The sequence below is a fragment of the Mandrillus leucophaeus genome, unplaced genomic scaffold, assembly GCF_000951045.1.
Source record: "Mandrillus leucophaeus isolate KB7577 unplaced genomic scaffold, Mleu.le_1.0 Scaffold292, whole genome shotgun sequence".
In the NCBI taxonomy this organism is placed as follows: Eukaryota; Metazoa; Chordata; class Mammalia; order Primates; family Cercopithecidae; genus Mandrillus; species Mandrillus leucophaeus.
In genome coordinates, this window is record NW_012103054.1 from 1,491,087 (window position 1) to 1,516,683 (window position 25,597).

A 25,597-nucleotide genomic window follows, 5' to 3' on the forward strand; every position below is an offset into this window, starting at 1 on the left:
CAAAGGACATGAACTCATCCTTTTTTATGGCTGCATAGTATTCCATGGTGTATATGTGCCACATCTTCTTAATACAGTCTATCATTGATAGACATTTGGGTTTGCTCCAAATCTTTGCTATTGTGAATAGTGCCACAATAGAATCTACAAAGAACTGAAACAAATTTATAAGAAAAAAACAACCCCATCAAAAAGTGGGTGAAGGATAGACACTTCTCAGAAGAAGACATTTATGCAGCCAACAGACACATGAAAAACTGCTCATCATCACTGGCCATCAGAGAAATGCAAATCAAAACCACAGTGAGATACCATCTCACAACAGTTAGAATGGTGATCATCAAAAAGTCCGGAAACAACAGGTGCTGAAGAGGATGTAGAGAAATAGGAACACTTTTACACTGTTAGTGGGACTGTAAACTAGTTCAACCATTGTGGAAGACAGTGTGGCAGTTTCTCAAGGATCTAGAACTAGAAATACCATTTGGCCCAGCCATCCCATTACTGGGTATATACCCAAAGGATTATAAATCATGCTGCTATAAAGACACATGCACATGTATGTTTATTGTGTCCCGGTTTCTTAACAGGGCTCTGACTGGTTCCAGTCTGCAGCCTAGGAGTCGTGGACCCCTGATAAATAGTCATCCTCATTTGATCTATGGGAAAACAAAGGTGGAGAGAACTTGCTCCCCTTCTCAAAAGTCAAAAACCCAGTAAGCTAAGCAGTAGAGATTCAAATCCACAAAACCTGACACCAGAACCAGACAATTTTTAGTGTATTATTTTGTATCTGCAAAAGCAAGAAACACAGATGTTTTATACAAATTTGTTCATTAAGCAGGTATGTTTTTCTCTCCAAGAAAAACTTTCAGCCAGAGCAACTCTTTCTTTAGATACTGCAAATCGGCCAGGAATGGTGGCTTGTGCCTACAATCCCAGTACTTTGGGAGACAGAGGAAGGAGGATCCCTTGAGGCTACAGAGCGAGACTGCTCTATATTTAAAAAAAAAAAAAAAAAAGAATAAGAAATACTTTAAATACTTCTGAGAGAAGTTTTTACTTCTCTAAGAGAAACTGAAGATCTAACATTTTATATTTTTTCAAAGCTTAATTTGTCTTGATAGTGTAATGAGAATGTTTCTAAAAATTCTGGTATGTGTAAGGAACAATTTTTAATTAAAATAACTATTTAGGCCGGGTGTGGTGGCTCATGTCTGTAATCCCAGCACTTTGGGAGGCCCAGGTGAGCAGATCACCTGAGCTCAGGAGTTTGACACAAGCCTGACCAATACGGTAACACTCTGTCTCTACTAAAAATAAGAAAATTAGCTGGGTGTGGTGGCATGCGTCTGTCATCTCAGCTACTCGGGAGGCTGAGGCAGGAGAATCGCTTGAACCCTGGAGGCAGAGTTTGCAGTGAGCCGAGATCATGCCACTGCATTCCAGCCTGGGCAACACAGCAAGGCTCCATCTCGAAAAAATAAATAAATAAATAAATAAATAAATAAAAATAAAACTATTTAAAGTTTTTTGAGATAAAAAGTTGAGTAGCATTATCTTATTTTACTCACTATTGTGTCCTTTCAATCAATATTGGAAATCAATTGGAAAAGGAACTTATTTTTGTTCCTTTAAGGCTTTATAAAGTGAAATTCTTGAAATCATTATATATTCCCTCTGTCTAGTAATAGGCAATGTGCATTATCTGATGAGTCAATACAAAATCCTTTCTATGTGTTTGGCAAAACAAAGTTCACAAACAAACAGTAGTAAGAGATCAGTTGTTTAGAAATTATGTTTGTCATCGTACAAACATTCCCAGTGTCACCAGAAGCTTCTTAGTTGTTGCTATGGTTTGAATGTGTCCCTCCAAAATTCAGATGTTAAAATGTAATGGCCAATTTGATGGTATTAACAGGGACCTGCCTTTAAGAGGTAATCAAGTCATAAAGCCTCCTCCACATGTGAATGAGATTAAAGCCCTTATGAAGGAGGCTTCTGAGCCAGGCACAGTGGTTCACACCTGTAATATCAGCTCCTCCAGAGCCTGAGGTGAGAGGATTGCTTTAGCCCAAGAGTTCAAGGCAGCAGGGAGTTATGATCATGACACGGACTTTCAGCTCTGGGCAAAAGAGCAAGACTCCATCTCTATTAAAAAGAAAAAGAAAAAGAATAGAAGTGGCTTCTCACAGTGTTCATCCCTCTTGCTCTTCTTTCTGCAAGGTGAGGACACAGCGTTCCTCTCCTCTCATAGATGCTCTTCAAGGAACTGTCTTGAAAGCAGAGACCAGACCCTCAGCAGACAGCAAATATGCTGCCACCTAGATCCTGGACTTTCCAGCCTTCAGAACTGTGAGGAATAAATTTATATTCCTTATAAATTATTTAGTCTATGGTATTTTGTTATAGCAGCACAAATGGACCAAGACAGTTGCCCACATCCACAATGATATTGAGCTTATTGAAATTTGAATATGATGGTTCTCATTTACCTAGTCTATAAATTAGTTTTTAACACTGAAGTAATTTAACTCATTTAAAATATACATAATATTGACTTGTTTTTAGCACAATTAACCACTGTTCTTCTCTATTCTTTTTTTTCATAAGAGTGCTTTAACTCACTGTATGACTTGTTTAGGAATGCCAACATTTCTGATTTACATGCCCTATTTGTAATCAAAGCTCCTAGGAGCCTCAGTGTAAAGTCTTTTTGCATTTTTATCTTACTCTTTGTTTAAATTTAACACTACTAATTAAGCCTTTTTGCTTTATGCGTCTCATTTGAACAAAACATCACATTTTAAGTCATAATTATACTTATTATTTCCAGAAATACAGTAGTCCCCCCTTATCCAGGAGGGATATGTATCAAGACCCCCAGTGGATATCCAAAACCATAGACAGCACTGAATTTGTATAAACTATGCTTTTCTAACTGATAACTGAGATGACTACTAAGTGGCTATTGGGCAGGTAGCACATGCTGCATAGACATGCTGGACAAAGGGATGATTCATATCCTGGGTAAGACTGAGCAGGTAGTTGTGAGATTTTATCACACTACTCAGAGTGGTACATAATTTAAAACTTATGAATTGTTTATTTCTGAAATTTTCCATTTAATATTTTCAGACTGCCAATGACTGTGGGTAACTCAAACTGCAGAGAGCACAAGCATGAGTATGGGAGCATTACTGTAACATGGCTTTTGTTCTGTTAATCAAATTTTAAATAGTCCATAGCGGCTCTATTTCATAAACAATCCATGATCACCCAAGAGTATGTTAACAGCATCAATTGCAAACATAGCTATTAGATTACAACATTTGAAAAATAAATCAATTTTTAAAATATTAAACGACAGGCCCCTAAAATGTTTTATGTTATTTTCCTTGGGTTACAAAGGTAGTGACCTTTATTTTGCTAAAGGAAATTGAAATAATAAGTGATAAATAAAATTAAAATTGCAGAAATTGCTCGACAGTTTTTTGCATTCAACTACAATACAAGAGTGAGAAAGTACATCATTCATCACTTCCAGGCAATCTGTCATACAGTGTGGATCTGTCACTAAATTAAATTCAAATGGTCAAATGGAAACATAAAGCTACAATTTTTAAAGAAAAACTAGCAAGTGTTATTTTTTAAAATCATGAACTAAAGGAATTTTCTTTTTTAGTAATAGGTATTTCCAAACTAAGGTAGTTTTATTGTCTTCCAGCAGCCCTTTACTCAACTAATTTGATATATTACAGGGAGAAAATATTAAGCATATAAAAAGCTATCTATCCACCATCTGGATTTGTCAAATACTGTTATGTAAGTCATATTTGTTTTACATATTTTTTTTTATTGATTAAGAAATAAAACTTAACATAAAGCTGAAGACTGAAGCCATGTAGTTCTCTATGATTTTATTTACCTCCTACCTTCCTCAGATGCAGCCAATATACTGAGCTTGGATTTTAGCATTACCTTATGTGTTGTATGTATCTACTCATTCTATTTCAATTGCTACATAAACAGAACTTATTACAATTTTCAACTGAACTTTTATTTACATTTACTACTTAATTTCTACCCTTTTAATAAATATACATTCCCATAATTTCTGCAATAAATCTTGGAAGAATTTGACCATTCATTAATCTTTTGAAAGAAGAAAATTACTGATTTGTTGAAATGCACCACTGAGTACTTCTTTTCCACATCAATGATTTCCACTCTAATTATATCTTTCCTTTTCTCTCTCTCTTTTTTTCTGCTGTTATTTTTAAAACATTTTGAATTAGACATAGTTAATAAATTTTATACCAGTTGGGAAACATTTAATACTTTAACTTTTATTACTAAATGTGTCAGAAAAACTTTCAAATATGTATTAAAATAGGAAGTAGGTAGAGATGTCTTATTCCATACAATCCTAAAGAATTTCATGTGAACAAAACTAAAATGTAGGTCATAGTTCCTGAAATTATGTCTTGTCTAATAAAAACATATAATGATACATTTCTAAATTTTAAATTTGGAGGATTTTTAAAAACTAACTGTAAGCTATTAGAAATGTTAGGAATTGGAAAAAACAAGAAAATAAAGTTCACCAAAAATATAGATCCAGATATATAGATATAGCACAGCTTTTCTGGTTGCTTATTTTTAAATAACTAATAATATAGATCATGATTTTATTTTCTGGGTGGGTATGTCATGTAAGTATGCTACCCACTACCCCCCGAAGCAGGTTGCTAACACTAAATATAGTGTGCATAAAATTAGATATCCTACATAGGAGGTAGGTTATTTCCTCAAATTTTTTTCTCATCAACATTATGGTTTTAGTACTAGGACATGGGCATCTCTTTTAACAGATGAACATGAATTCCAGAAAGTAGTCTAACGGGGAACGGATACACTAATACAGCAAATTACAATTTAGTTGAAGCAGATAAAATGCTAATGCCAAATCTCAGTGAAATAAGCTAGGTTGCATTTGAAAAGACCTCCGTTTGAATATGTAACGTCTCTTGGATGTTGAAGTAAATACCTTACCAAGGTTACTGTAATTTTCTAAATAACTTTCCTAATAAATGTCTTTATTCTTGCACAAAAATACTTTCTGTGGCTCACATATGTAAATTTTATCTTACACTAAAAGAACCACCAAAATGAAGATTAGCAACTTTGAAGTGACAACTAGAATTGATTCAAATATTCAAAGCACTAGAGCATGGCATTCTATGATTTTAAATTGACCAATATATGGTATTTCTAAAACAAATGAACAAATAGAACAACAGCAGACAGATGCTCCATCTATGTTAAACTCTCCTACTGTACTCACGAATCTTAGAGCCAAGTGGCTGAGCTCATGAGCTCTGGAACAAGCAAAACTGGGGCTAAGTACTATATTGGGATGTTAAAATAGGATTTATCTGTTAAAAATGGTGATAACAAAGTAAAACTTAGATTTGTTAGGAGAAATAAAACACAGAGGACATAAAAATCCTGCTTATTTTGATCGTATTCAACATGCAAATGAATAACTATACTTTGTGATGAAAGGTATGACTGCTTTAAAAGCGGTACATTTGTATTAGATTGTGGAGATAAAATGTATTTGAGAGGAAAGTAATGTTTATGGTAAAGATGAAGTTTGAAGAACAAATAGAAGTTGTTTGAAAATGTCACAGAATGAGGATACAGCATGAGCAAAAAAACAGAGGCAGGATAGCTAAAACAATGTTCAGTAATAGGAAGAACATTTTAGTTTATAAAAACTGAAGGAAATGTAGACTTGGCAGAAGAAGGTGAAGAGAGAGGGGACAAGATCATGGACTGCTTAGAGAGGATTTGAAGAAATAATTACCAATATATCCTAAATTTGATTAAAAAGTCAATCTACATATAAAAGAAACTCAGTGAATTATAAGTAAGAAAAACTGAAAGAGTCACATTTAGACAAATCATATACAAACTGTAAAAGATAAAGACAAAAAAAGAAGATAAAAAGCAGTAAGAGAAAATGACTCATTGGGTATAAGGTATCTTCAGTAAGATTAACAGCTGACTTCTAATCCAAAAGGACAGAGTTCAGGAGGTAGTAGCATATTCAAAGTATAAGAAGAAAAAGTCAACCAAAAAGTTTATATTCAGAAAATCAATTTTTCAAAAATGAAAGTGAAAATAAAATATTCTGAAATAAACAAAAACTTAGTGATTTCATTCCTGGCATATCTGTACTACAGAAAATACCAAAGAAAGAAACTTTAGGTTGAAATGAAAAGACAATAGATAAAAACGTGCCTTCACAGGAAAAAATGAAAGGGACTATTATTAAAGATTACTACATAGGTGGTATGAAGTACATGTTTGTGTACACTCTGCTCCAAATTCTGTGTTGAAACCATACTCCCATGGAATGGTATTTGGAAGTGGGCCTTTTGGGAGGTAATAATATTATGAGGGTGGGGCCCTCAGGATGGTATTAGTACCTGTGATAATCAACTTTGGCTGTCAACTTGACTGGATTAAAATATACACAGATAGTTGGTAAAACATTAATTATTCTTAATGCTTCAGTAGGTTTTGAGCCTATCTCTCCTCTGCTGAAAAGGAAACTCAGATGATTTGGCATTTGATTAGAATGATTGGGATTCTCCAGTTGTATCTATGAGGGTACTTCTGGAGTAGATTGTCCTTTGAGTTGGTAGGTTGAGTGGTGAAGATCTGTCTTCAATGTGGGTAGAAACTATCCAATTGGCTGGGAGCAAGATTATAACGAAAAAGTAGAGGGTAAATTTTTCTCCCTCTTCTGGAAATGGGACATGCTTCCTCTGTCTGTGAATGTCAGAACTCCAGATTCTCCAGCCTTTGGACTCTGAAACTTGAACTAGCAGTTGAGTTACTCCATTGGCTTCCCTGGTTCTGAGGCTTTCAGACTTAGGCTGAGCCATAATGCTTACTTCTCTGGTTCTCCAGCTTGCAGCTTATCATGAAACTTCTCAATCTCCATAATTGAGTGAGAGAATTGCCCTAATAAATCCCTTCTCACCTCTCTCTCTCTTTCTCTCTCTCCCTTTCCCTGTTATAATCAGGTTATAATGATGGTTATAATCATTCTGTCTCTCTGAAGAATGATTACAACAATATTCTTATGAAGAGACAAGAGAGAGCTTGCTTCCTGTCGTTCTGCTCTCTACCGTGTGAGGGTATAATGAAAAGATGGTCATCTTAAAACCAGAGAAAGTGTCTTTACCAGACATCAGATCTGCCAGTACTTTGATCTTGGACTTTCCAGACTCCAGAACTGTGAAAAAATATGTATGCTCTTTAGGCCTCTCAGTCTATGTATTTTTGTTATAGCGGTCTGAATTGATTAAGGCAATAGGTAAATATAAAAATTATTATCAATTTCTGTATTTGTATTAAATTTTGTATTTTGTATTTTTGTAATTTTTTAATTCTCCTATCTGATTTAAAAGGCATTGAATAAAGCTATAATTATAAAACTGTGTTTCTCAGCTTATATAATGAATAAAGATACAATTTGGGATTAAATAATAGCACAATGCAGGAGTACACAGAAGAAAGCTCTTTTATAGCAAATTTTTGTATAATATTGACTTTAGTTGCTACTAATGTGAACTAGATTGTTTTAAGTTAATTGTAATTTCTACTACAACCTTTGGAAAAAAAATAGATATATTTGCGTGTGTGTATAAACAATAAATGTAATAAATAGTACACTTCAAATATGTATATGTAACCCAAGAAAAAACAGTAATGGAGGAATAGAGGAACAAAGAAGCAAAAGATAAGTTAAAAATAAATAATGTACAAATTATATCTTACCAGTAATTACATTAAAAGTCAATTAAGTAATTAAGTAAAACTCCAATGAAAAGGAAGACTTTGGAAGAATGGATTTTATAAAAATGATCCAATGATATTTCGTCCACAAGATTCAAAGACACAATAGGTTGACGGTAAAAAGACAAAAATGAGATAAACTATACAAACAGTAACTGGGAGCTGTTATCGATATTTTAAAAAACAGACTGTAAAACAAAAACTGATATAAAAGCAAAATATATGTATATATTTTATAATGAAAAAAGGGTCAATTATTCAGGAAGATATAACAAGTATAAATACATTTGGACCCCAGGAAAAAGTCTCAAAGTACACACAGCAAAAACTAAGAAAACTGAAGGACTAATTGACAATTCAGTGATAAACACTGAAGATTTCAATGTTGCACTTCCAACAATGAATAGAACAATTAAGCAGGAGATCATGAAGAAAACAGAAGACTTAAACAGCACTAGGTACCATGTATAACCATAATCTATAGAATATGCAATCACAGCAGAATATATTAAGACATTCTTGTCAGGTACTCATGAGTGCCTTGATAAACCATATGCTAGGCTATAAAACATACCTCAATAAATTTAAAAGGTATTAAATAGTTCATCATCTCTTCTGCAAACACAACACAATTAAAAACAAAAATCAATCACAGAAGAATAATTAGAAAACTTAAACATGTATGAAAATTAAAGAACACACTTCTAAATAACCAATAGGTAAAACACACACACACGAAAAATTACAACATAATTTACATGAGTGAAAGTAAAAACACAACACAACAAACCTTAGCCAGTCATAGTGGCCCATGCCTATAATTTCAGTTGCTCAGAGGCTGAAACAGAAGGAACAGTTGAGCCCAGGAGTTCCAGGTCAGGCTGAGCAACATAGTGAGGCCCTCCCTCTAATAAAATGAACAAATGTTTGGGGATGCAGCTAAAGCATTCTGTAAAGGGAAATTTATGTTCGTAAATGCCAGTATAAAACAAGAAGAATTTCAAATCAATAACCTAACCTTCAATCTAAAGAAACTAGAAAAAGTAAAAATGCAAGCTAAACACAAAGCAATGAGAAAGAAGGAAATAACAGCATTAAGAGTGGAAATTAATGAATAGACAGTAGAAAAAAAAATAAAGAAAACCAATAAAACCAAAAGTTTAACAAAATTGCCACACTTTTAGCTAGATGAAACAAGATGAAATGAGAGAAAATGCAAATTACTAAATCAGGAATGAAAAAAGCAGCATTGTTACTGACTTCAGTGAAATTAAAAAAAAAAAAATTAAGAGGGAATACTATGAACTATTGTGCTCTTGCAAATTAGATAACCTAGATTAAAAGGATAAATTTTTAGATAAACACAAACTACCAAAGCTGACTCAAGAATAGATAAAAAATCTGGAAAGGTCTATAACAAGTAAAGAGATTGAAACGGGAATTAGGAAAACTACCCACGGTGAAAAGTTTGGACCCTACCTCACTTCACTTGCTTCACTGATGCACTCTATGAAACATTTAATTAATACCAGTTTTTAACAAACTCTTGCAAAAAGTAGAAAAGGAAGGAAAACTTTGAACTTATTCTATGTATTACCTTGATACCAAAACCAGACAACTATCACAAGAGAAAAAAAAAACTATCCATTAACATCTCTAATAAATACACACATAAAAATCCTCAACAAAATACTAACAAACCAAATGCAGACCCATATTTAATGACTTACACTCCATTGCCTAGTGATTACTACACTAGGAATGCAAGGTTGATATAACATTCAAAAATCAATCAATATAACACATCATATCAATAAAGGACAAAAACTACATGAGCATTTTCATAGAAGTAGAAAAGTATTTGACAAATCTATCATCCTTACATGATAAAAGCTTTCAAGAAATAAGAATAGAAGGGAACTCCTGAACCTGATCAAAAGCATCTACCAAATAGAAGAGAACTTCCTAAACTTGATTATCCACAGCTAATATCACACTTAAGCAGGAAAGATGCTTTCCATCTTAGATCAGAAATAAGACAAGGATGTCTGCTCTCACCTTTGTATTCAACATTGTCCTGTAGATTCTAGCCAGGACAATTAGGCAAGGAAGGCAAGTAAGTATTCAGATTGGAAAGAGGTAAAATCATGACTACTCACAGATAGCATGCTCTTGTATATAGAGACTCCTGAGAACTTCACACAAAAATTAGAACTAATAATTCCAGCAAGATTGCAGAATTCGAAGTCAATATCCAAAATCAATTGGATGTCTATACATTAGTAATGAAAAATATAAAAATGAAATGAAGAAAATAATTTTATTTATAATAGCACAAAAAGCAATTACTTATAAATAAATTTAACAAAAGTTAAATAATTGTACACTGAAGACTACAAAATTTTGTTGAAAAAATTATAGAAAATCTAAATAAATGAAAAGAACTGGAAGACAATATTGTTAAGATGGCAATACTCTCCAATTTGGTACACAGATTCAATGCAATGTCTACCAAAAAAATCAATTACTTTTTTCTAAAAAAATTGACAAGCTGATCCTAAAATATATATGAGAATGTAATAGCTCCAGAATAGCCAAAGTAACATTTAAAAAGAATATCAAAGTTGGAAGATTCATACTTTCTGATAACCAGATTTATTACAGAACTATAATAATGCAGTGTGTACTAACATAAGAACAGACAAATGAATAGAATTGAGCATCCAGAAATATAGTTTACATTTATGATCATTTGATTTTAGATTTGAATTCCAAAAATATTTAATGGGGAAATAACAGTCTTTCAAAAATTGTGTGAAAATAGTCTTTTCACAATGACCTTTTCAACCCAATTATGTGTTGAAAAGAAGAGTCTTTTCAATGTTCTTCAGGCAAAGAATTTATTTGGACCCTCTACTTCACATAGTAGGCAAAAGTGAACCTCAAGTGGATTTAAACCTAAGTGTAAAAGCCAAAATTACAAAACTTTTAGAAGAGAGAACATAGGAGAAACTTTTCACAAAGTTTTGTTAGGCAACGATTGCTTAGACATAACATCAAAAACATTTAGAAAACTGAACTTTATCAAAATTTTAAATTAGTGTATTAAAGGACACAGAAATGAAAAAACAATATACACAGTAGAAGAATATGCTTAAAAATTATATATTTGATATATTACTTTTACTCAGAATATATTAAGATTTATTACAACTCAACAATGAAAGAACAAGTTAAAAAATAGGCAAAAGGTTGGAGTACATATTTCTCCCAAAAAGGAAGACAAAAGACTGACGAGTACATAAAACAATGCTCAACATCATTATTCATTAGGTAAATGTAAATCAAAACCTCAATGAGATACTACCTCACACCTAACAGAATAATAAAACTTAAAAAAATAAGACAATATCGGCCGGGTGTGGTGGCTCATGCCTGTAATCTCAGCACTTTGGTAGGCCAAAGCGGTGGATCACCTGAGGTTAGGAGCTTGAGACCAGCCTTGCCAACATAGTGAAAACCCCTGTCTCTACTAAAACTCCAAAAATTAGCCAGTCGTGGTGGTTGGCCTGTAGTCCCAGCTACTTTGGAGGCTGAGGCAAGAGAATCGCTTGAAGCCAGGAGGTGGACGTTGCAGTGAGCCAAGATTGTGCCATTGCACTCCACCTAGCCCGGGCAACAAGAGCGACACTCCATCTCAAAAAAAAAAAAAAAAAAAAAAAAAAAGGAAACAATGAAAATATCCAGTGTAGATGAAAACATGAAAAAAATGGAAATTCTCATAAATTTTTAGTTTTAAAATGAAGCAGTCATTTTGCAAAGCTGTTTGGCCGGTCCTCAAAATATTACACATGAAGTTACCATACACTGCAGCAATTTGACTCCTAAGTATATACCCAAGTGGAATACAAATATCTGTCTTTATAATCACTGACACATCAGTGTTCATGTTTGCATTGTTGATAATAGTCAAAATGTGGAAACAATCTAAATGTCCATCAACTGATGAACCAATAAACATAGATGTGATATATCCATATCATATTTCATTATTGTTATAGCTCATAAAAAGGAATTAAATATTGATACATGCTACAAAACGAACTAACTTAAGAATAACATAATAAAGGGAAAAAGAAAGTCACAAAAGACTACCTATTTAATCATTCCATTTATATAAAGTCTCCAGAACAGGCAAATCCAAAGTGACAGAAGGTAAATTACTGGTTACCAGAAAATCGGGAGTAGGGAGGAATGGGAGTGACTGCTCTTGGGTGTGAGGTTCCTTTGGGGGTTGATGAAAATATTATACAATTGGATAGTGATGATGGTTGCACAACTCCATAAATATTCTAAAAACCTCTGAATTGTACACTTTATATGGTCAATTTCATGCTATGTGAATTATATATCAACAAGCTTTTCATTACAAAAAGAAAAATGGAAATAGCTTTAAAGGAGATAATAATTTGTATTTCATCCAAAGCACAGGTCTTAACTTCTTTGCCCAAAATTCTGGCAGAAAATAACAAATAATAAAAAATAAGTATAATCTTCACAGGAATTTTTAAAGGTTTATTCCACTTCACTTTATTGTTCTGTTGCAATGCCTTCATCAAAATGCAGGAATTCATAAAGCTTGCCTGATAGAGGGCAGTTGAATAAAATTCACAGTTCAAAGTATGACAGGAGCACAAACTGTTAAAATAACATTCAGATTTATCAGATTATCTCTTTAACTTAACTGTAATAGAAATAAATTTATTTTCACACAAAACAAAATTTATTCTCATTATCATTCTATTGCAAAAAGGAAAAGGAATAAACAATCTGACAAGCTGAAAAATCAGCAAAGCAACTGAAATTACTTTAAGGATAACATGTTCTAAATGTCTATTGTAATAAACAAAACAAAAAAATTCAATATGACTATATTAGAGTGTCTCTTCCCTTTCATGGTAAATTATATGGAATATGTTTTCAGATTTCAATTACATTTTAAAGCTTTAAGGAAAGAGCTCTTCTTTGTTGTTCTGAAATACCATTAAAATAGATTACTTATGTTAATTGATGCATATTAAACAGTGACAACCTTTTTTTTTTTTTTTTTTCCTACTAAAGTGTATATCTTTGTACATTAAAAACAAGGATATATAAACTAGAAGTTAGAAACCAGAGACCCAACTTGGGACGTGACAGGATGGCTGGGCTGCCCCGCAGGATCATCAAGGAAACCCAGTGTTTGCTGGCAGAACCAGTTCCTGGCATCAAAGCAGAACCATATGAGAGCAACACCCATTATTTTCATGTGGTCATTGCCGGCCCCTGGGATTCCCCCTTTGAGGGAAGGACTTTCAAACTTGAACCATTTCTTCCAGAAGAATACCCAATGGCAGCCCCTAAAGTGCGCTTCATGACCAAAGTTTGTCATCCTAATGTAGACAAGTTGGGGAGAATATGTTTAGATATTTTGAAAGGTAAGTGTTCCCCAGCCCTGCAGATCCACACAGTTCTGCTATCGATCCAGGCCTTGTTAAATGCTCCCAATCCAGATGATTCATTAGCAAATTATATAGAGGAGCAGTGGAAGACCAACGAAGCCCAAGCCATAGAAACTGGTAGAGCAGGGACTAGGCTATCTGCCATTAATAATATTTAAATTGATCCGATCATCAAGTATGCATCACTTCTCTTGTTCTGCCAAGACTTCTTTCTTTTGGTTTGCATTTAATGGGCCCAGTCTTAGAAACATTACAGAATAAAAGCCCAGACTTCTTCAGTCATTTGGTGATTAAATGCACGTTAGCAAATCTATGTCTTGTCCTGATTCACTGTTGTAAGGTATGAGCAGAGGCCAGAAGTGTCATCTGGACTGTTGGGAAACGTTTAAAACAGTGGCCCCTCTCTGCTTTTATTCATTTCCCCAATCCTGGTTTAAGTGTAAAGCACTGTGAATTAAGGTAGTTGTCAGGTTAGCTGCAGGGGCATGGGTGTTCTTCATTTTATTTTGTTTTATTTTTTGAGGGAGGAGGTGGTTTTATTTTAATTTATGAGCTCCTTTCCCACTTTTTTGGTGATCTAATTGCATTGGTTAAAAACAGCTAACCAGTTCTTTAGAATATGTTCGCTAGCCAGGTCTAACTTTATTTAGATGCTGAAGATGGACAAACTTGATTGTTTGAACCAGAATGGGAAAGTTAAACAAACATCACAGCTCTCAATAATAACACTATGACTTTGCTGTCAAGTATAGATGACCCCTTTCAAAAAAAGTTGGTGACCATTTTGTATGGCTTGTCTGGAAACTTCTGTAAATCTTATATTTGAGTAAAATATTTTTTGTTATTCTAAAAAATAAGTGAAAATAAAAATAAACTAAAAACTAAATTCCACCAGAATAATATAGATCTTAGACTGATTCCTTCTGGTGTTGAATATTTAAGGGAATTACATAAAATCTTGAACATAAAACACTTAATAAAATGAATTTCTATACTCATTTTCATAAAAATAAAATATAAACATCAACTTCATCCAGTTTTTAGTGTATAGTCTCTCAAAAATATACTTCTCAAAAATTTTGGCTTATAATGGGTACATGTTATAAATCAATGTACATGCAGTATATTTCTTCACATTGTATATTATTATTATTGATAATTTATGATATTACTCAGCAGTAAAGTTCTAGGATAAAAGAAAAACTTCTTTAGTAACTATAAATTATAATAATCTTTATTCATCTGAATATATATCAATTTTTTAAAAAACAACAAAACCAAACATCTTTCTAATTTATCTCAAAGTGTGGTTAATTTGAATTCCATCAAATCACTGGCATTTCAGTAATCGCGTGTTTAGTTTCCTGTATTTTTAAGATAAATACACAATTAGTGTTATCGAATTAATTAACATTAATTTTGTGTTTAACTGTTTCCAACTAAACAGTTTGGAAACATCTTTTTGGTAATATCTTTTCACCCTCCCAGCAACCTTTCTGATGCTGGTAACGTGATTGTATTTCTTTTTCTGAACATGGAAATAGAGGCTGAAGCAAGGTCCTTTTTCCTTGACTCGGCTTCCCTGCTTTCAAGCATCAGGGTCTATGCCTGAGGGTTCTCCTTGGGCTCTGGAACTGTCAAGTGTTGCTTTCACATGCAACAAGGAGTTATTTAAGAACTATAACTTCCATATTAGAACTCTTTATTAGAATATCATACATCAGATAATTCAGGCAGCTCTTTTGGTTAAAGGTAACTGGAAAAGTATCATAGTCACAGCACTTGACAACATCCTTGCTGTTTTAGATGAGCTTTGTGATCTGTTACGTTGGAACTATCTCTAGACCTGTTTATATGAGAGATCAGCAGAGCTTAAAGGTGATGTGAGGTATTGAAAACTTATTGGTGGACCACAAAACCACTGCAAGTTTGGAAGGTTCCAGATTAATATTCTACCATTATTTGTTTTTTTTTGTTGTTGTTTGTTTTGAGATGGAGTCTCGCAGTGCTGCCGGGGCTGGAGTGCAATGGCGCAATCTCGGCTCACTGCAACCTCCGCCTCCCAGGTTCATGCAATTCTCTTGCCTCAGCCTCCCGAGTAGCAGGGATTACAAGCACACACCACCACACCCGGCTAATTTTTTTGTATTTTTAGTGGAGACGGGGTTTTACTATGTTGGCCAGACTAGTTTTGAACTCCTGATCTCGTCATCCGCCTGCCTTGGCCTCCCAAAGTTCTGGGATTACAGGCGTGAGCCACTGTGTCCTGCCAATATTCTACTTTTATAATAAGTATTTATAGATACTATTTCCCTGGTATTTTTTAAAGTTTCATAATAAAAGACAAAAGAATTTTTGAGACACATTTTGAGTATCATTTCATGTCTTCAGTTAATACTGAATAAAAATTTAAAAACTAGTATTTATCATTTTGTGGAGCATTATGGGTATTGCCAATCAAGGCTTAAAAGTCTGAAGTATAGTAAATTTACATTAACCTTAGGAGCAATGTTAATGAGACACATATTTTTCTCTCAAAAGATTAAGTTTCTTTGGAAGAATACATATGTGCAGTAAGTTTTATATAGTATAGCTTAATTCATGAGGACATTATTTGATTTATTTGTAGATGTACAAAATGATAAACCTACCTGCATTATTAATAGGTCCATTAAAAAATTAACACAATTCCTACCTTAATTTCCGACACATGACAGAACTGAGATATTCTAAAAACTAGAAGTAAATGAGATTAATTAAGCCATATTCAATGCCAGATAGAACTATATTTACATGAACTTTTTTTACATGGCTTAAAACAATTTTTCCAACACAGACTGTATGCAGAAATTCAAATAAGAAGAAGATTACATTATTGGCTACATGGAGTTATCAGTACCACCTCAAAAAAACAGGTCTGTCTAGGGGCTTTATGAAGGCATTCATTATCTTGGTAAATGTATCAAAAGTATGCCTGAGCCATGCAACTTCTGAAACCCGATGTGTCAGCAGATCTCAGCAAAAGACTCAAGTTAATCACGAATGAAGGCAAATATAAGGAAATGAAACTGCTTCCACCCTCGTAAGCAACCTTTTTCATCCTTATAGGAAGACCAACATGGGAAGGAAGTAACCAGCATATCTGTGAGTTAACATAGAAACAAATGCCAACGAGATCAAAATACGTGATGCCTATGTGAACACTCTCCCTCCCCACTACTTCTATTTTCTGTTTACACTTAAATTTATATAAAGAAAAGACACGCCTCTCTGCTTACACTCAGGTATGCCATCTTACAGGTTTGGGGACCACCACCACTCTTTCAAAGTGCTTTGCACATTCCTGCTAGGATTCATGGGGTATTCATTTTATAACTGAAATCTCAGAAGCTAATTCTAATTCTTTGAGGGAAACCCTAAGAAAAATACACAAGTGATGTTACCTAACTAAATAGCATTAATTTTGTGCTTAACTGTTTACAGACTATAAAGGTGATATTCTTTCATTCTCCCAGCAACTTCTGAATGCTGGTAGTATTATTATATTCACTTTTTTTGGACAAGAAGATAGTCAAAGTCTGAGTCAAAGTCTCTTTTCACTGACTCTACTCAGTGAAATCTGAGTGTAATCAGACAGACATATCTTTTTCTCTTACAATAAATTTAATTGTAAGAGAAAAATATCAAGGTTGGGGGAGGGGAGGAGGACAATTATTCACACAGACGTGTAGTGTTTTGATCTCTCTGGTATTTGTTTCTATTTGTTAACTCAAAAACAGGCTGGTTATTTTTTCCCATGTTGATCTTACTACAAGGATGTCAGTGTTCATGTACTGAGTATGTACTTAAGGAGGCCTATCATAAGTCTCTTCAATTCATCTATGTTTGGCAATTAGTCAGGTAACATCTGAAGGTGACAAGGCACTACTATTTTAATTCCAGTAGAAGGAATACAATTATTATATATCTTATATAAAATGACAAATAAAAATATGTCAATGTGGTGATTACAAATGAAATTATTTATTTACATTCCTAAACTTACACTGAGATGGACAAAACTACTTTTTTAGTTTGTATTTATATAGATCTATACAGATTTGTCAGATACAGAAAATATAAAAACGGGAAACTGGTTCAATTAAACATTTTTTCTGAAATTCAGATTTAACTAATGAACTGTTTTTAATCTGTCAACCAGATCTATATAAAAATGTGTCAGAAAACTATTTTTTGATAAATGGCAAAAACTATGTAGTTTTTGATATTATCTTTAGTAATACAGAATGTGGAAATATGACCTTTGGTAATATAAAGTGAGGAAAAAGAACATTACAAAGTCTCTCATAAGCTATAACCACCACCAAAACACATGCTGTCAAATTATCTAATTCATATCTTCTACCAACAGGTTTCAAGTTAAAATGAATGCAGATGAATTGCTGCTTTTTACAGTTATATAAGGCTTATCTCATTTTTTCTTTGACAGGGTCTGCACATAACAAAGGTCTTAATGGAAGTTGAAATTGTCTTCAATTATACCAGATGTCTAAAGGTGGGTCAGCCTAGCTTTTTAAGCTCTTAAAATGTCTCTGATTTTTGTCAAGGTTACCAAATTAACAGAACTCTAGGACCTTTTGTCCTTACGTAAAAGTTAAATCTTGGAGGCTCACACTACATACATTTTGATTTTTTTTTTTTTTTTTTTTTTTTTTAGATTTCCCATATTAGGTTTGGAGATAAACTCACAACTTTATAAGAAGGGCTCTGAAGATAAGGCAAGGACTGAAGCTGAGGTCCCTTGCAGTCATGAGTGCTAAGGGAGTATGGTCTCTGATTTCAGAAATGGAAGGAAAGTTTATTTTCATCTATGATTCATTAATTTATTTAGCAAATATTAATTATTAATTAAGCATCCTGACAGAGCAGAAGCATCGCCATCTTGGACAAGAACCATGATTTTAAAGTTCCCCTTGATCAAAAAACTGCCTAATCCAACCAAAAGGGCATCAGCCTAATGGCTAATGTCAGCATGACTGTGAACCACAAGTGACATCTCCAACCAGAAACACTCCAATTTTAAGATAAACGCTTCCCCAACCAGAGACATGACAGTCCCGAGATAACCTCCCCTCTGACCAGGGAGATGTCAGCCCCGAGATAACCTCCCCCCTGACCACAGACATTCCAACCCCACAATAAACTTCTCCTCCACACAGAAAAATTGCAAGCCTGTGATAAGCTCTCGCCCTAAACTCTTAAATACTTAAATACTCTTAGTCTTTTTGGTGGGGGGATGGAGTCTCGCTCTGTCCTCCAGGCTGGAGTACAGTGGCGTGATCTCAGTTCAGTGCAAGCTCCGCCTCCTGGGTTCATGCCATTCTCCTGCTTCAGCCTCCCGAGTAGTTGGGACTATAGGCGCCCGCCACCATGCCCGGCTAATTTTTTGTATTTTTATAGAGACAGGGTTTCACTGTGTTAGCCAGGATGGTCTCTATCTCCTAACCTCGTGATCCGCCTGCCTCGGCCTCCCAAAGTGCTGGGATTACAGGCGTGAGCCACCGCGCCCGGCCTAATAGTCTTTAAGGGAGCGTGCTCCTGACTGACATTGGCCAGAAGCCCCTCTCAGGTTTATTCTTCAAAATAAACCTGTCTTTGACTGCTGAGTCACTTTGCATGTTTTTCCTCTTTCTTGAACTCTTAACATCCTATTATTGTATATTCTAGGCATTGGGGAAATAGCAGTGACAAAAACAAGCACCTATGTCTGCCTTTATGGAACTTATAGTCTTACATGGGGACACAGGCCATACATTTGCAGTTTTAACTTGAATAAAAATTGCTTTGTGAGAAAAAAATTCTCTATGATTCTTTTTGTGCTATGCATCTATCTATCCATCAATTCTTCTATCTAGCAAGTCTGTCTTACTCTGTCCATTAGTTGAGCATTCTTATTGTATCTTTTTTGGTCCACTTTGATAGGGATAGATAGGTAGAAGACAGATTCCTCTACACACTCTTTGATTAAAGTTCTGAATCTTTTGTAAATTACAATGGATCAAATAGTTCAATAAATATTTATCTTCCCAACCCATGCCATTCTGCTACTGACACTCAGTGTTAAGGGAAGAAACGTTATCTTTTTTCAAATGTTAGTAGGTTCATGCTCTTGGAATTCAAAATTCCTAGTGATCAAAGGGTTTTTCAATTTAAATAAATAGAATACCTATTGCATTTAATAAAAGACTCCCCTGACATGGATGCTAGATAAGTTCTGCTGCTAATTTTGTTTTTGTTTATTTGTTTGTTTTAGAGACAAGGTCTTACTCTGTGGCCCAGGCTGAAGTCCAGTGATACAATCACAGCTCACTGTAACCTCAAAATTCTAAGCTCAAGTCATCCTCCCACAGCCTCCAGAGTAACTAGGACTACAAGTGTGCCACCAGAATGGGCTAACTTTTAGTTTTTGTTGAGACAGACTCCTACTGTTTTACCCAAGCTAGACTCCAACTTCTGGCCTCAAAGGATCCTCCTGCCTTGGCCACCCACTGAGGGCTGAAATTACAGGCATGAGCCACCATGCCCAGTCTTAATTTTATTAAATATGTCATTGTCTGCTGTATTGAATTTTTTTCTCAGAAAAATCAAATAACATGTTTAAAATAATTAATACCACATCTTAATTTACTTAAAAACTCTCTCAAGTGGGAATAACACAATGGATCATGGGCTTGTAACATTTGGAAATAATTATTGCAAAGAAGTATAGTTTGTTTCTGTGAGCTTCATTATTTCTGACATACATCATTAGTGTGCAATGGTAAAATTTTCTATTTGTAGAATCTCTCAACCACTTTAATTAATTAAAGGAACCAAAGAAATAAATTCTCCTAATGACTGAAATTTATTTTTATACACTTAGTTTTGAAGATGTGAAAGATTTCTATTTCTAGGGATGAGCAAATTCGTGAACATGTACATTGGTTCAACCTACAATAATTTTCTGATTATGACCCAGGCACTTCCCTTCTTCAAAGAGTTAATTGGTAGTAAAGATAGATATAAACTCACAGTCAAGTCACATGAAAATTGCAGTGGTATTGATTCAGGGTACTATAGTAGTAACAAAGAATGATTCCAAAGGTAGAAACCAACAATTGTTATGGGCTTTGGAATGCAAGTGACTGCGTAAGCATTTTTTATGCATTCTCTTAATACCCACAACCACTCTGTGAGACTATTATTATTATTGTCATTTTACTATCAGAGAAACTGAATAATGGAGTGTTTTTTGTTTTTTTTTTTTTAAGTAATTTGTTCAAGGCCACACAGTAAATGGCGTAGCCTGATGTGGCAGGTGGCAGGGTTTCAGGGAAGGTGGGCTGAAGATGTTACTCTCTTTGAGCCTTAGCAACTAGTCAGAAGAAAAAACACAGAAAGAAGGGAACTGTTACAGATACATTTCAGATAGTGAAAACATTATTTAATAAAACATAGGGGTGATAAATATATGCCATGCGAAGGAAAATTTGGCACCTTGGTTTTATCATGACAAAACTTGTCATATGGACTATAGAGAAAGATGAACTAGAGAACGCATCAAGGGCCTCTTCAGGGAGGCTGGACTTTGACATGTTTTGCATAAGAAAAAGTTATAAATAGAAAGGGAAGACTGCCAGTTTTGATTGTTATAAATATTATTTTGGTAATGGATTTGATTAGACAACAAGAACAGAACAGAACAAGCTATAAGGACCTTTCAGGAATTTAAGCAAGTGAATTAAAGCCTCAGCCAAATGGAATGAGAAGGAAAATAATGACTCCACAAAGTACTTTGGAGGTAAATTTGGCAAGATTTGTTCATTGACTGGATGTAGGGTGTGAGGAAGAAAGAGGAATCATAAGAGCAATTCATAGGTATCTAGTTTCAATGGATGATGATGTCATCAAGAGGGGAAGTGAATTTTTCAAATTTAAAATTAGAAAATGTGGACACATTGAGTTTGAAATATCAGTGTGTCTTCTAGCTCCAGATGTCCAGTAGTTTGTTGAATGTTCAGGTCAGAGGCCTGAGAAGAGTTTAATTGTACAGAATGAAGAAACTGATCACCCAGGTAGAGTGTGCACAATTATGAGTTGTGGGTAATGAGTGGAACCCTGAGGATCATCAACATTTAAGAAAAATATAGTAGCAGAAGAGAAGTGCAAGGAAAAGCCCATGGAGGAAATGATGAGAAAAGCATGCTGCAGATAAGAAGAATGCGAGCAATGCCAAATGAAGCAGAGAGGGTCCAATGGTAAATTATTACATTAAATAAATTAATTAAGTTTGTTTAATAACATTAATTAATGTGAACAAATACATTTATAAATTACTTAAATTATCAAATTAATTATTAAATTCTCATATAAAGAGTTTGTTGGGTTCTGTAATTGAGCCATTCTTTGAAATGTTAGTTGTACAACTTCAGAATTAACTTTATAAATTCACAGGGACACCAGAGAGAGGCCTCTGAGGCCTCTGAAGATAGTGGCTCTGCTTTTTGTAAAGGTTTAAAAGGAGGTTCTCACCAAAGTGTTGCACCTATTCATAAGCAGTAGGGTTGAAGGAAAGAAATGATTATTTTTAAAGTCGTTTTATAATCTATGAACTATAAGTCTGAATTTTATACTCAAAGTTGTTGGAGATATTACTAACTCTCATCTAGCTCAATTCTAGAATTTTATAGCCAGAATAATAATGGCCAAAATTTATTGAGTGCTTACTTTGTACCAAGCTGACATCTAATAGCTTTACATAGAGAAACTCAATTTCCCAAGAGTACAAGACAAGTATGATACATAACTTGTTCATGATCACACAGCTAGTAAAGGGAAAGCCAAAATGCAAAGGTTGGGTGATGCCCCAAAACCTATTTAACCACCACCACTCATCGACAATGAGAAAAGGGAGTCCTGTAAATTGTGTCATTGGTTATTTGATTGGAACCATCATCCAGGGCCCCTTCCTCAACCCATATGCTTAATTTTGCCCCTTTTGACTCTCTAACAAAAGAAGGGGGTTAACCCCATTTGCAGACATTGAAAATGAATAGAATATGCTGATATTATTCATCATACACTGTCTTGGAAAAAGCTTATTATCTTGCATTCAATCTTTAGGCTAAGTACAGACCCAGAATCTGTAAGCTTTTTCAAACCTTAGAATGTAAGAGGCTCAGCATTAATGTGAAATACTGTGGCATTTGTTGTTGTTTTGTTTTGTTTTGTTTTTGTTTTGCTATGTACATTGGTCTTCAGCTCCCTTGTAGGACTCCCCTGACCCTAAAACGAGAAGTGGATTAAAGAATTTGAAAATAAGATTTTCTATATCTGCTACTAATGATGTTATTTCTCTCAGGAGAAAAGGACCTTCACGGTACTAAATAATAATCAGAAACACTCTTGATCTACACTGGTAAGGACTGTGAGTTTACCATACAATACTTACTATTGTATACGATAAATTGAGTTTTCACTAAAACCAACAAAATAGATTACCTCTCTGAATTCTGAAACTGGCAAAAACCAATTTTAGATATATTGAGTGGCGAACTTTCCTAAAGGTTGGAACATGTTTATCATCATTCATTCATTTGCTGTACTCTTTTTCACACAATTCTTAATCATCAGGTGTTAACCTATTTAACTAAGGGAGTATGTTGTTTCCTTTACACTTTTCAATTACAGGGAGAGAGAGAGGAAGCCAATTAGGGAGCAAGTTGAAGAAGCTGAATGCAAACTTCTGTAGAGGACTTGAAAGCAATTGCTTCTGGCCATGAAACCTGGACTCGAGTTGCAGTATTTCACACAGACATCCTATCTTCTGGATGAAAGTCTGATATAATGAAAACATAATGGAGTTGCATTTTAATTGAAAGTAGCCATTTCTATTCTCTTTCAGCTTCTACCTACTAATAATACCTTACATTTCTAACAAGAGCAGTACAATCACAAACAGTTGTGGTGTAGGTTATTCGGTCAAGTGCAACATTGACTGCGTAGAAGAAATCTTCCTCTCTCACTATTTCCCTCTTTTCCCATCCTACATAGAGGGTACCGCATGATTCCCCTATGTGTGTTGATTCGAATTTAGAAGTCAATCATCAGTTCCATGGTCACTACTAAATTGCCTTCATACAACTCAGCAATAATACTGTTCATTTAGGAAGAAGAATTTATCTGTACCCTAGAAATTTTAACTTTTTAATATAAATACAGAATTATGGGACACTTTTGAAATGTGTCATGCCACTTTAGATGAAAATATACTTTTCTAGGTACAATATGACTAAAATCAAGGTAATAATTATTAAGTGAATCTTATTTAGGTACTGCAGGCCAGCTGTGATAAAGCATTCTCAAAAGAAGAAAGTATACACATAAGAATGTATACATCATTTATGATCTTATAGCTTTCAGTATCTGCAGGTAAATTTTGCCTTTTCTCTGATTATGATGCAATGGTTCAGGCAAGGAGCATCCAATCTTTTGGCTTCTCTGGACCACACTGTAAGAAAAATTATCTTAGGCCACACATAAAATACACTAACACTAATAATAGCTGATGAGCTAAAAACAAAACAAAACAAAAATTGCAAGTATTAGAAGCTGCAGGTATTTAAATGTAGATGTGGATCTCGGAATTATACATCCCTGAATCTTTGCTGCTCAATGTGACTTCATTTGATTCACAGATCATTTTTGCAATAAGAAACCCATGCAGTTTTATTAGATAACCATGTCGCCTATGGTCTTAAGTAAGTCAGCAGGGCAGTCATGCCATTAGGGCCTCTTCTGGATTTTATACTGATGTGTAACGGATCTGGAGTAAGTGAAAACACATCAGTGTACATTTAGCAAAAACAATATGTTCAGGGACTCCTGGCAGCTTACCATGGGGCTGAGAGTCATATGTCAGGGCATCTTTTGGATTCAGCCTGGATTCTGTTATAGTAGAGGTACCACTACTCATCATGCATGTCTCACCTTTCACAGAGAAGTGGAATGAAGTGGTTTGGTCAGTGGGTGGATGGATAGGCTGATTGGTGCCTGTATTCAATATGGGGTAACTCCAGATGTTTTTTACATGGGTGGCCTGATAAAGCTACATGCCTTATATGTGGGACCCATGGGGCAGTTTGATGGGATACTAGATTAAGATCACTCCTGGTGGTGAGGAAAGTCCCAGTTTTAAGGGAATCTGGGCTTGAAATTCATACCTCCAGTAGGGATAATGTTTGGCTAAAACTTAACAAATCAAGTCTGATTCATAGTACTTACTTCTCTGATTATTTTAAAAAAACAGTGATGCCATTTTAACTCTTATTTTAGGTTCGCGGGTACATGTGCAGGTGTGTTACATAAGTCAACTCATGTCACAGGCGTTTGTTGTACAGATTATTTCATCATTCAGGTACTAAGCTGAGAACTCAATAGTTATTTTTTCTTATCCTGTCCCTCCTCCCACCCTTCACCCTCAAGTATGTCCCAATGTGTTCTTATCATTAAGTTCCCACTTATAAGTGTGAACGTGTGATATTTGGTTTTCTATTCCTAGGTTAGTTTGCCAAGGATAATGGCCTCCAGCTCCATCTATGTTCCAGCAAAGGATATGATCTCATTCTTTTTTATGGATGCATAGTATTCCATGGTGTATATGTACCCCATTTGCTTTATCCAATCTGCCATTGATGGACATTTAGGTTGATTCCATATTTTTGTTACTGTGAATAGTGCTGCAATGAACATTCGTGTGCACGTGTCTTCATGGTAGAATGATTTATTTTCCTTTGGGTACATACTCAGTAATGGAATTGCTGAGTCAAATAGTTCTATTTCTAGGTCTTTGGGAATGTAACAAAGCAACAGAAATAGTTCTGTTTCTAGGTCTTTGGGAAATTGCCATACTGCTTTCCACAATAGTTGAACTAATTTACATCCCATACTAATAGTGTATAAGTATTCTCTTTTCTCTGAACCTCACCAGCCTCTGTTTTTTTTTTTTTTCTTTGACTTCTTAGTAACCATCATGCCATCATTATTTTAGAATTTTTTCCAAAGGTCAAAAACAAGCACACTGAAGTTTGGAACCTAAAATTTGCCTTTTCTATGTATAGAAATTATTCTTCTGACGGCAGTCTTGGGCAGTTATTTCCTTCATCACAATTACATAAATATTA

At 34.5% G+C, this 25,597-nt stretch overlaps 2 protein-coding genes across 3 annotated transcripts in view; one reads left to right on the forward strand and one right to left on the reverse strand.

Annotated features, from left to right (window-relative positions):
* The window catches only part of GALNTL6 (polypeptide N-acetylgalactosaminyltransferase-like 6), a 1,310,737-nt gene that overhangs the window by 732,097 nt on the left and 553,043 nt on the right, over positions 1–25,597 (reverse strand). The window lies entirely within an intron of this gene.
* Positions 13,076–13,534, forward strand: LOC105543907 (ubiquitin-conjugating enzyme E2 N-like). Its single transcript, XM_011986091.1, has one exon. It carries the CDS (start codon positions 13,076–13,078, stop codon positions 13,532–13,534), a length of 459 nt encoding a protein of 152 aa, XP_011841481.1.

Bases quoted from the DNA above. Each gene is read 5' to 3' on its own strand.
- LOC105543907 (XM_011986091.1), top strand. From the start codon at position 13,076: ATGGCTGGGCTGCCCCGCAGGATCATCAAGGAAACCCAGTGTTTGCTG.